The 12,209-nt window shown below is 38.4% G+C and overlaps 1 protein-coding gene across 4 annotated transcripts in view; it reads left to right on the top strand.

Moving 5' to 3' along the window:
• SOX13 (SRY-box transcription factor 13) overlaps positions 1-10,457 on the top strand; it is a 152,598-nt gene extending 142,141 nt beyond the window's left edge. For 3 of the 4 annotated variants that reach the window (XM_053706710.1, XM_053706709.1, XM_053706711.1), the window contains 2 exons: positions 4,483-4,699; positions 9,344-10,457. In XM_053706710.1, coding sequence (XP_053562685.1) covers positions 4,483-4,699; positions 9,344-9,593 — 467 coding nt within the window. In that variant the 3' untranslated portion in view covers positions 9,594-10,457. Of the gene's footprint in view, positions 1-4,482; positions 4,704-9,343 lie in introns of all 4 variants that reach the window. The other variant, XM_053706712.1, reaches the window with a different exon arrangement.
• Positions 10,458-12,209: the final 1,752 nt, after the last annotated feature.

The raw sequence follows: 12,209 nt of genomic DNA, 5'->3' as shown, positions 1-12,209 counted from the left end.
TTGTCCCTCCCCCTATATTTAAGAAATTATTTCCTATGGTCGACCCCAGGAAGGACTTATGGCAGACAGTCCCCAAGGTCGAGGGGGCGGTTTCTACTCTAAACAAACGCACCACTATCCCTATAGAAGATAGTTGTGCTTTCAAAGATCCTATGGATAAAAAATTAGAGGGTTTGCTTAAAAAGATGTTTGTTCAGCAAGGTTACCTTCTACAACCAATTTCATGCATTGTTCCTGTCACTACAGCAGCGTGTTTCTGGTTCGAGGAACTAGAAAAGTCGCTCAATCAAGCATCCTCTTATGAGGAGGTTATGGACAGAGTTCAAGCACTTAAGTTGGCTAACTCTTTTACCTTAGACGCCACTTTGCAATTAGCTAGATTAGCGGCGAAAAATTCAGGCTTTGCTATTGTGGCGCGCAGAGCGCTTTGGCTGAAGTCTTGGTCAGCGGATGTGTCCTCCAAGAACAGATTGCTTAACATCCCTTTCAAGGGGAAAACGCTGTTTGGCCCTGACTTGAAAGAGATTATTTCAGACATCACTGGAGGAAAGGGCCACGCCCTTCCTCAGGATAGGTCTTTTAAGGCTAAAAATAAAACAAATTTTCATCCCTTTCGCAGAAACGGACCAGCCTCAAATTCTACATCCTCTAAGCAAGAGGGTAATTCTTCTCAAACCAAGCCAGCCTGGAGACCGATGCAAGGCTGGAACAAAGGTAAGCAGGCCAAGAAGCCCGCTACCGTTACCAAGACAGCATGAGATGCTGGCCCCCGATCCGGGACCGGATCTGGTGGGGGGCAGACTCTCTCTCTTCGCTCAGGCTTGGGCAAGAGATGTTCAGGATCCTTGGGCGCTAGAAATAGTTTCTCAAGGTTATCTCCTGGAATTCAAGGAACTACCCCCAAGGGGAAGGTTCCACAGGTCTCAATTGTCTTCAGACCAAATAAAAAGACAGGCATTCTTACATTGTGTAGAAGACCTGTTAAAAATGGGAGTGATTCATCCTGTTCCATTAGGAGAACAAGGGATGGGGTTTTTCTCCAATCTGTTCATAGTTCCCAAAAAAGAGGGAACATTCAGGCCAATTTTGGATCTCAAGATCCTAAACAAATTTCTCAAGGTCCCATCGTTCAAGATGGAAACCATTCGGACAAGCATTACCAGTTCGTGGCACTTCCATTCGGACTAGCCACTGCTCCAAGAATTTTCACAAAGGTACTAGGGTCCCTTCTAGCGGTGCTAAGGCCAAGGGGCATTGCAGTAGTACCCTACTTGAACGACATACTGATTCAAGCGTCGTCTCTGCCACAAGCAAAGGCTCATACGGACATTGTCCTAGCCTTTCTCAGATCTCACGGGTGGAAAGTGAACGTAGAAAAAAGTTCTCTATTCCCGTCAACAAGAGTTCCCTTCTTGGGAACAATAATAGACTCCTTGGAAATGAAGATTTTTCTGACAGAAGCCAGAAAATCAAAACTTCTAAGCTCTTGTCAAGTACTTCATTCTGTTCTTCTTCCTTCCATAGCGCAGTGCATGGAAGTAATAGGTTTGATGGTTGCGGCAATGGACATAGTTCCTTTTGCGCGAATTCATCTAAGACCATTACAACTGTGCATGCTCAGACAGTGGAATGGGGATTATACAGATTTGTCCCCGACGATCCAAGTAGATCAGAGGACCAGAGATTCACTCCGTTGGTGGCTGACCCTGGACAACCTGTCCCAAGGGATGAGCTTCAGAAGACCAGAGTGGGTCATTGTAACGACCGACGCCAGCCTGGTGGGCTGGGGCGCGGTCTGGAAACACCTGAAGGCTCAGGGTCTATGGTCTCGGGAAGAATCTCTTCTCCCGATAAACATTCTGGAACTGAGAGCGATATTCAATGCTCTCAAGGCTTGGCCTCAACTAGCAAAGGCCAAATTCATAAGATTTCAATCAGACAACATGACGACTGTTGCATATATCAACCATCAGGGGGGAACAAGGAGTTCCCTGGCGATGGAAGAAGTGACCAAAGTAATTCACTGGGCGGAGCTTCACTCCTGCCACTTGTCTGCTATCCACATCCCAGGAGTGGAAAATTGGGAAGCGGATTTTCTGAGTCGTCAGACTTTTCATCCGGGGGAGTGGGAACTCCATCCGGAAATCTTTGCCCAAATAACTCAATTATGGGGCATTCCAGACATGGATCTGATGGCGTCTCGTCAGAACTTCAAGGTTCCTTGCTACGGGTCCAGATCCAGGGATCCCAAGGCGACTCTAGTAGATGCACTAGTAGCGCCCTGGACCTTCAACCTAGCTTATGTGTTCCCACCGTTTCCTCTCATTCCCAGGCTGGTAGCCAGGATCAATCAGGAGAGGGCTTCGGTGATCTTGATAGCTCCTGCGTGGCCACGCAGAACTTGGTATGCAGACCTGGTGAATATGTCATCGGCTCCACCATGGAAGCTACCTTTGAGACGGGACCTTCTTGTTCAAGGTCCGTTCGAACATCCGAATCTGGCATCACTCCAACTGACTGCTTGGAGATTGAACGCTTGATTTTATCAAAGCGTGGGTTCTCAGATTCTGTCATTGATACTCTTATTCAGGCTAGAAAGCCTGTAACTAGAAAAATTTACCATAAAGTATGGAAGAAATATATCTGTTGGTGCGAATCGAAAGGATTCCCATGGAACAGGATAAAAATTCCTAAGATTCTGTCCTTTCTACAAGAGGGTTTGGAGAAAGGATTATCTGCAAGTTCTTTGAAGGGACAGATTTCTGCTTTATCTGTTTTACTTCACAAGAAGCTGGCGGCTGTGCCACACGTTCAGGCTTTTGTTCAGGCTCTGGTTAGAATCAAGCCTGTTTACAAACCTTTGACTCCTCCTTGGAGTCTCAATTTAGTTCTTTCAGTTCTTCAAGGGGTTCCGTTTGAACCCTTACATTCCGTAGATATTAAGTTATTATCTTGGAAAGTTTTGTTTTTGGTTGCAATTTCTTCTGCTAGAAGAGTTTCAGAGTTATCTGCTCTGCAGTGTTCTCCTCCTTATCTGGTGTTCCATGCAGATAAGGTGGTTTTGCGTACTAAACCTGGTTTTCTTCCGAAAGTTGTTTCTAACAAAAATATTAACCAGGAGATAGTTGTGCCTTCTTTGTGTCCGAATCCAGTTTCAAAGAAGGAACGTTTGTTGCACAATTTGGATGTAGTTCGTGCTCTAAAATTCTATTTAGAGGCTACAAAGGATTTCAGACAAACATCTTCATTGTTTGTTGTTTATTCTGGTAAAAGGAGAGGTCAAAAAGCAACTTCTACCTCTCTCTCTTTTTGGCTTAAAAGCATCATCAGATTGGCTTATGAGACTGCCGGACGGCAGCCTCCTGAAAGAATCACAGCTCATTCCACTAGGGCTGTGGCTTCCACATGGGCCTTCAAGAACGAGGCTTCTGTTGATCAGATATGTAAGGCAGCGACTTGGTCTTCACTGCACACTTTTACCAAATTTTACAAATTTGATACTTTTGCTTCTTCTGAGGCTATTTTTGGGAGAAAGGTTTTGCAAACCGTGGTGCCTTCCATCTAGGTGACCTGATTTGCTCCCTCCCATCATCCGTGTCCTAAAGCTTTGGTATTGGTTCCCACAAGTAAGGATGACGCCGTGGACCGGACACACCTATGTTGGAGAAAACAGAATTTATGTTTACCTGATAAATTACTTTCTCCAACGGTGTGTCCGGTCCACGGCCCGCCCTGGTTTTTTAATCAGGTCTGATGATTTATTTTCTCTAACTACAGTCACCACGGTATCATATGATTTCTCCTATGCAAATATTCCTCCTTTACGTCGGTCGAATGACTGGGGAAGGCGGAGCCTAGGAGGGATCATGTGACCAGCTTTGCTGGGCTCTTTGCCATTTCCTGTTGGGGAAGAGAATATCCCACAAGTAAGGATGACGCCGTGGACCGGACACACCGTTGGAGAAAGTAATTTATCAGGTAAACATAAATTCTGTTTTTTTTTATCATTTCTGCTTCATGAAATAGAAAGGGGTGCAGGAGGCTATTTGCAGTTTTATCTAAGGTAAGACTTTAAGATAATGAAGGTGTAGATGGTCCCTTAAAGAATTGCAGCATTTTTCATATATAGCCCCCCATTTTCAAGTAATTGGACAAACTAATCTAATCATATATAAACTCATTCTTAATACTTGTTTGAAAATCCTTTGCAATGAATGAATGACTGCTGGAGGTCTGGAGCCCATTGACATCACCAAGTTTTGGGTTTTCGACCTAGTAATGCTTTGCTAGGCCTTTACTACAGCTGTCTTAAGTTGCTGCTTGTTTGTGGGTCTTTCTGCATTTGTCTTCATCAAGTTAAATACATGTTAAATTGGGATGATATTATTCCACTTCTTTGCCTTGAAAAGATTTCTGTCTATCTACACGCACACAGTTTTTTGGCGGTTCACTTGAATCTTTTGATTACATGCATTTTCACAGGTTCAAGATGGAAGGCTATGAGTAACTCTGAGAAACAGCCTTACTATGAGGAGCAAGCACGACTTAGTCGACAACATTTGGAGAGGTATCCAGATTATAAATACAAACCACGGCCCAAGCGCACTTGTATTGTAGAGGGGAAGCGACTGAGAGTAGGTGAATACAAAGCCCTGATGAAGAACCGAAGGCAGGAACCAAGACAGGGCTTCATTTTCTCGTAAGTGAGTAAAGAAACGGCCATACAAGATGTTTTTTGACACAGTATCATTCAAATTATAGAGAAAGTATGATTCATTAGACGACCTCTCTTGGTACCAGTCTTTGTGGATCAAATTGACTAATTTTACAGTTTGTTAAAACTTCAAGGAAGAAATCTATTTTTTAATATAGTGACACATTAACACATGCATACTGATAAGGACTGCAGTGTATGGTTATCTGTATGTATCTCATCTTCCAATAAATACTTAGCAATGCCTATTGGGTTATTTAAACTGGAAAATAAATCTGGTCCTGTAAATTGTAGACCAGAAAATATCAGTAGTCTGAAAACTACTAGAAGAAGTAAAGTTAAAAATTGGTTTCTTGAAACAAGGATATACATAGAAGTTGGCAATTAAAAGGACAGTCTAGTCAAAATTAAACTTTCATGATTTAGATAGGGCATGCAATTTTAAACAACTTTCCAGTTTACTTTTGTCATCAAATTTGCTTTGTTCTCTTGGTATTTTTTGTTGAAAGCTAAACCGAGGTAGGCTCATATGCTTATTTCTAAGCCCTTGAAGGCCGCTTCTTATCTCAGTGCATTTTGACAGATTTTCATAGCTAGACTGTGCTAGTTCATGTGTGCGATATAATTAAAATTGTGCTCACTCCGGTGGAGCTATTTATGAGTCAGCACTGATTGCCTAAAATGCAAGTCTGTCAAAAGAACTGCAATAAGGGTCAGTCTGCAGATGCTTAAATACAAAGTACTCATAGAGGTAAAAAATGTATTAATATATAAAAGTGTTTTGCAAAACTGGGGAATGGTTAATAAAGGTATTATCTATCTTTTTAAACTGTAAACATTTTCAAGTAGACTGTCCCTTTTACTGAGGAACTAGGACTGTATAGAAATCATGGCCTTATGTAATTATAGGGGCTAATAGAAAGTCATGAAACTCATCAGTTAAGAAGCTGATGAAAAGAGATGTACGTTTGCCATAATTTATTTAGGTAAAGGATTGTATTTTTAACTATGAAATACTTCAATGTAAGCCATAAAATACATTATATCTAGAAAAGCTGAACTGAAATAACAACTTAATGAGACATATATATTACATAATGTTTATTTGATGTCAGGCCAATAACCTATTAAGTTTTAAGCATGTAATTATCACATTTTGGCTGAGGGTTCTGTGCTGTGTGCAGTCAGATGATAGATTTTTTTCTGCTCCTCGTGCCATTCCAGGGAAGTGATCATCTGTTTAAAGTGAAGGTAAATTTTGATGAATAAAAGCCTGGTTTTTAAAAATACTATTAAAAACAGGGGCACTTTCATTCATCAAAATTTAGAAAGCAGCTGTTTTGATTAAAAACATACCTCTCTCCTCTTCACAGCCTGAGTGGCTTCCCCCACCCGGAGATCCTCTCTTCACATGTCAGCAATCACTAATCCGGCTTCCTCCAATCACAGCCTCAGGCAATGACTCCCCTGGGGGGAAAGCCGTGATTGGAGGAAGCCGGATTAGTCATTTGATGACGTGTGAAGAGAGGATCTCCATGTGGGGGAAGCTGCTCTGGCTATGAAAACAACAAAGGTAAGTTTTTATTCAAAACGGCTGCTTTCTAAACTTTCGTGAATGAAAGTGCCCCTGTTTTTAATAGTTTTTTTTAAAAAAATGGGCTTTCATTCATCAAAGTGTACCTTCACTTTAAGTTCAAGAGCAAGAGGATGGGCAATTTTATTGTAATTCATACTATAAAAATAGATGCATTTAAAACACAGAAAAAAAGGATCTGATTACCAATTTCTCTATAAATGGGAGTGGAGATTATTTTTACTACTTGGCATACTTCTCCATTGCTGAGCTAATGCACAGGAAGAAAATTTTATAAAGTTTTCCTCATACAAAGTGCTTGGCAGTAACTGGTGACGCAATGACGTTGCACAGAAGTATGCTGTTTTCTGGTTTGTTACTGCCAGAAAGGTGACAATAGACTGAAAGAGACAAGTCTGGGGGTTATATAATTTAAAATAAGACTTTATGCTATGACTCTTAGAATTTTACCTCTGGCTTCTAACGTTTTGTGTTGTTTCACTATATCTCTATTCACACACCCTTTTATAGCTACTTAAAATGTGTGGATGGCTGCTCAGTATTGTTACTGGCACCTAAATTTTAAGTGTATTTGTTAAATAATCTCTTCCCTAAACAAATTGAGTGTCAGTACTTTTTGGATTATTAATATAATATCATGTTAGATTTTAAGGGCTATATTGAGTCTCATCTAGCAATTATTATTATCATTTAATATGACTGTCCTCACAGTTTATTAGTGTTCATTTTTTAAATGACCCACAAGGACAATCAGTTGCCATTAGACCCCAGAATTCACAAGTGATCTATACAAAATATTAAAAAAAAATTCGGGCCAGATTATGAGTGGAGCGCAAAATTGCGCTTTTGCTAATGCAATATTCCTCCACTCGTAATACCAGTGCACGCAATTGTGTGCTGGAATCTGAAGTGGCCCTCAATGCGAACGCGACCAATAGAGTGCGCTTCCATAGGCTCTAATAGGAGTCTCATGCCATGAGACACGGCTAAGAACCTAGCACAGCGAAGGGGCTAAGTCGCACAGCGATGGGCAGCAACTTTATATATGTACTTGAATATATACATTATATATTTGTGTTATGTGTGTGTGTGTATGTATGTATATATATATATATATATATATATATATATATATATATATATACACATATTAACGCATACATATATATGTATATAAGCATATACACATATATATATTTACAGGGAACACACAGTTTCCATAGACCGCAATGTAAACGCACTTTTCAGTGCCATTCTTTTTCTAACACCCGCCATTTCTAACCCCTAATAACTGCCTAGTGCAGTTGTTTTTATGGGAAAAATTGCTACATTTTCCCCCATAAAAAAGCAAAAATACCCTTTTTATTTTGGGGATACTTTTAGAAAATTAACTAGAGGTCTGATCTCTGGGTAATTTTATGAGCGCTAATTGCTACTGTGAGCTCAAGGTAGCAATAACCAGCCAATTGTAATGGCTAATTATTTATTGCACGCCCTTAAGCCAGCAAATTTGCCTGTTTGTTGGTGCGCGATAAATTAGCGCCACACTTGTTATCTAACCCTAAATTGTTATACATTCATATTTATTGACTTGCCTTAAAATAGGTATGAAGGTACATATCTCGACAATTTAGGAATAGGATTGATGGTTTAGGATTTTTTAGATGGTGATTTTTTTTTATAAAATTCTATTGAAGGTGACTATTATTATTATTATTATTATTATTATTATTATTAAAGCAACATGAAACCAAAAAACATTTCTTTCATGATTCAGATAGAGTATGCAATTTTAAACAGCTTTCTAATTTACTTCTGTTACCAAATTTTCTTCTTTCTCTTGGTATCTTTTGTTGAAAAGCAGAGACATAAACTCAGGAGTGTCCATGTGTCTGGATCACTATATGGCAGTAGTTTTGCAAGAATGTTAACTATTTGCAAGAGCACTAAATGGCAGCACTATTTCCTGCCATATAGTGCTCCAGACACCTACCTAGGTATCGATCAACAAAGAATACCCTGGCAACAAAGCAAATTTGATAATAGGACAATTGGGGGGGGGGGGATAATACTTTTTTTTAATTTAATCTACAATTCTTCATAATTTATGTTCCTTGGCTCAGTTTCCCTAGTAGTAGTCACCGAGTTTCTCTCACGTTTTATTTCCCATTACTTTTTAGCTTTGTGCAAGGGATTAAATTTATGTCACCTGCAATTGAGAAGTTCTGGGGTTCTCTCTACCTCCCTTAACAAGGAACAGTTTTTATTCTTCAGTTTTAATAAAATATCTGAACCAAGAAGTAATTACTGCTGTTACCATTACATTTAATCCCCAAGGGGTTTGCACAGTACTAGAAACTGTTCATAGGTAATTGTACAAACTGGTGATTTAAATATTAGTGAATTAGGGCTTGGTACATCTAGGAACCAGTAAAAGAACTGAGGAGCCCTGTATATAGATTTGTGTAAGGCATTGTGCTCCACAGAAAATGTTGCCAGCTGGGTTGCATTATGAAGTACCCAGGGGACATTATGAAGTATCCAGATGGGGGCAGTGTAATATTTTCTAATATTATAATTTTCTGCTATCCAAAGCACAAATTGAATTGCATAATTTAACATACATGTATTTATTGATCATTTTTGCAATAAAAATGTACATTTTTAATATTAGCTAATTTAACCTTAATATTGGCTAAAATTTTAGTGGGGTGGTTAGTAAAATCAGCTGGTTGGTGCACCTGCTAAAAAGGTCCTGGGGAGAACACTATATAATAAAAAATGAAGTAAAAAGAAAACCTTTTAGGATACATGATTTTATGTGACTTTATTTGTGAAGCATTGTTTAGACATTGTATTTTGTCATAGATATGCTTTATGCAAAGTGAAGTTCTAAAAGTATTTTTTATTTGCACAAAACATTTTTTATATTCTTAATGTATTTGATTGTTTTCATATTAGCACTGATTTAAGAATTAAGTGATCTACAAGACAATCCATATTTAAAACTGAACCGTTTCTATTGACTCTTCTAGGCCTCAAGGTTCCATGGCGAATCCACCCTCACCAACTGGGTACCAGTCACACTCCATAGGTGGGGCTCTCTCCCACATGCCCCCCTCTGACCTCTACCCTTCTAAGGATTCCAACATGCCAATTATTCTCAGCACTCAAACCTTGCGAACCCAAGACCCACAGGGGACCATAGGAAGGGGCCATAATATCTGCAGTGACTCTGAGGACTCTGGGAAGAGCGATGGTGAACTGGTTGTAATCACAGACTAAATCATACATAATAAGGGGCAAAGGACTTCCATGTTCTGGAGAACGTGTACATAAGACCAGAGAATATCCCCTTACAAAGATCTCTCTAATCTAGAGGTCTGACATTAGAAACCTCAACTTGCAGTTTGCCAACTTGAAACCCTACCAGCCCCTCCCTTTAATCATCTTTTCACTAGACCGGTTTTCTGTGGACAGTCTTGTAGGATGTTCATAGAGAAATGTACTGTAGAAAATAGGGAGGGGTTTAACATTTCCATATAAATTATCTGGAATCAAAGTTATACCAGAACTTCTCTAGAAAGGTCGTTCTTTGGGAATTCTCTTTCTAAAAGAGTTTATCGTGAGAGGTATACTACCAGATCTCAATTGTCAGTGACATTAATTTCTCTGGGACTGAAAAACGTTGAGATGTAGTTATTGTTCTACACATTAGAGGAAGAAGACGTGGATGAAGAAATAGTTTGGAGGGCTAGGAAAGGACAGTTTTCCGTCTACATTTCTCCCTTAAATACAGAGGAACACATTGGTCTTGGATTCTTTAATCTTCAGTTCTCCATTAAGTAACAACCATTCAGGCTGGAGGACACAATAGGGTGTGCAGTGGTCTTTTATATACACCCAAAGTGCCTTATTGTATGAACTAAACGGAATATGGAAAATCCCTTCTACTTCCTTCATTCAGCATTCTCAAACCTCATGAGAGTCACACAGCTAAACATATATATTTTTTATAACTGTAAATATAGGTTATAGAATTTTTTTTTTTTTATTTTGTTAAAGAGAAAGTAATTTAAACTTGAAATATCTTCCCTTTCCCTTTACTGTGCAGGAATAAAATTAAATAAATCTTACTGTGCGTGACAACAGAGTCTTTTTGGTTATTGTATAAAGTTAAACTTATTTATAAAGGTATGTGGGTAACACTCCCATGGTCCTTTGTTTTTTTTGTCAGACTGCTCTAATGTAATTAAAGGGACTATAAACACCTTGAGGTTTGTATATAAAATGTTTAGTTCTGCATAATCAAACAACTAGTTTTCATTATTTATTTTGGCCCCTTTTCATGTAATTTAGAGCTGAAAATTAAGCAATTTGTAATTCCCAGTACTTAAAATGCACCCTGTTGCCTTCTCAGGGCTAACCCTGCTACATATATTTCCCTATTTAAAAAAAAAAATTCAGATAAGAACTGCAAAACAATGCACTCTATACTAACATTATAGCCGGGGGAAGTCTTGTCTGCAGTCTAAAGTCCAGATTAGTTTCTTCAAATAAGGCAAATGGTGGGTGGAGTTTGCCAATTGATAAATAATTGCAGTAAATATGAAATTTGTTTTAAAAAATATTAAGATATGGCTGATATGTTATTTTATAGCAACATAACAGAAATCTCTTGTAATTACAAGGTGGTTACTGTCCCTTTAAGCACTGCATTGCAAAAGAACTGCATACAAAATACATTTTCAAAATAATTCAAATTGTCATTTTGTTAGTAAAACTTACATTGGTTATTGCAGTGACACCTTTGAAAGCCTTGAGTGTTGCGTTTATTTTATTTCCTTAGGAACATCTATAAATTTGCTCTTGCATGTATTATCCTAACACTTTGCATTATGTAGAAGGGGGCAATGTAAACTACATTTTTTTTTAAATTTAATTTACAGAAAAAGTGGGCAAAATAAGAAAACATTCATCGAAAAGTAGTAGTTTCCCACTATTCATAGTTAAACATATGGGGGGGGGGGGGATTTTCCATTTAATGTTCCTTTAAATGTCCCTTTAAATATTTTTGCAGTGGGTCAATTTGAAAATATGGGGCAACCCTTTTAGGAATTTTGGTTGCCCATCCCTATTGGATTGTATTTATTTTGATGAAAAATTCACATTAACAAAATATCTTTTTTAAAGGGAAACTGAACCCAATTTTTTTCTTTTGTGATTCAGATAGATCATGGAATTTTAAGCAACTTTCTAATTTATTCCTATTATCAATTTTTCTTCGTTCTCTTGCAATCTTTATTTGAATAAGAAGGCATCTAAGCTTTTTTTTGGTTCAAAACTCTGGACAGCATTTTTATTGGTGGATGAATTTATCCACCAATCATCAAGGACAACCCAGGTTGTTAACCAAAAATGGGCCGGCATCAAAACTTACATTCTTGCATTTCAAATAAAGATACCAAGAGAATAAAGAAAATTTGATAATAGGAGTAAATTAGAAAGTTGCTTAAAATGTCATGCTCTATCTGAATCACAAAAGAATAAAATTGGGTTCAGTGTCCCTTTAAGGAATAAGTTACAGTGATTGTAAAGTTTAATTAATAAGTGCCCAGTATCTAAAAATAATCTTAAAAACAGGGCAACTTTCATTCATTAAATGTTACAATGATGCTTATTTTTTAAAATACTTACCTTTGCCTTATGGTTAACATAACGCAGATCCTCCTCCCGCAGCTGCTGCTGTAGCTAGCATATTGATGACGATCCGACTTCCTCCAATCGTTGCGTGCCTCACGAGCTGGACGCCAAAGGGGGCACACAGCGATTTGGAGGATACCAGATTCGTAATCGATCTGCTAAGATGATCGTTGTTATGTTAATAAAATAAGCGTCTTT

This window comes from Bombina bombina, chromosome 3 (genome assembly GCF_027579735.1).
Source record: "Bombina bombina isolate aBomBom1 chromosome 3, aBomBom1.pri, whole genome shotgun sequence".
Taxonomy (NCBI): Eukaryota; Metazoa; Chordata; class Amphibia; order Anura; family Bombinatoridae; genus Bombina; species Bombina bombina.
The sequence above is the reverse complement of the archived record's forward strand: the minus strand, read 5'-3'. Positions and strand labels throughout refer to the sequence as shown.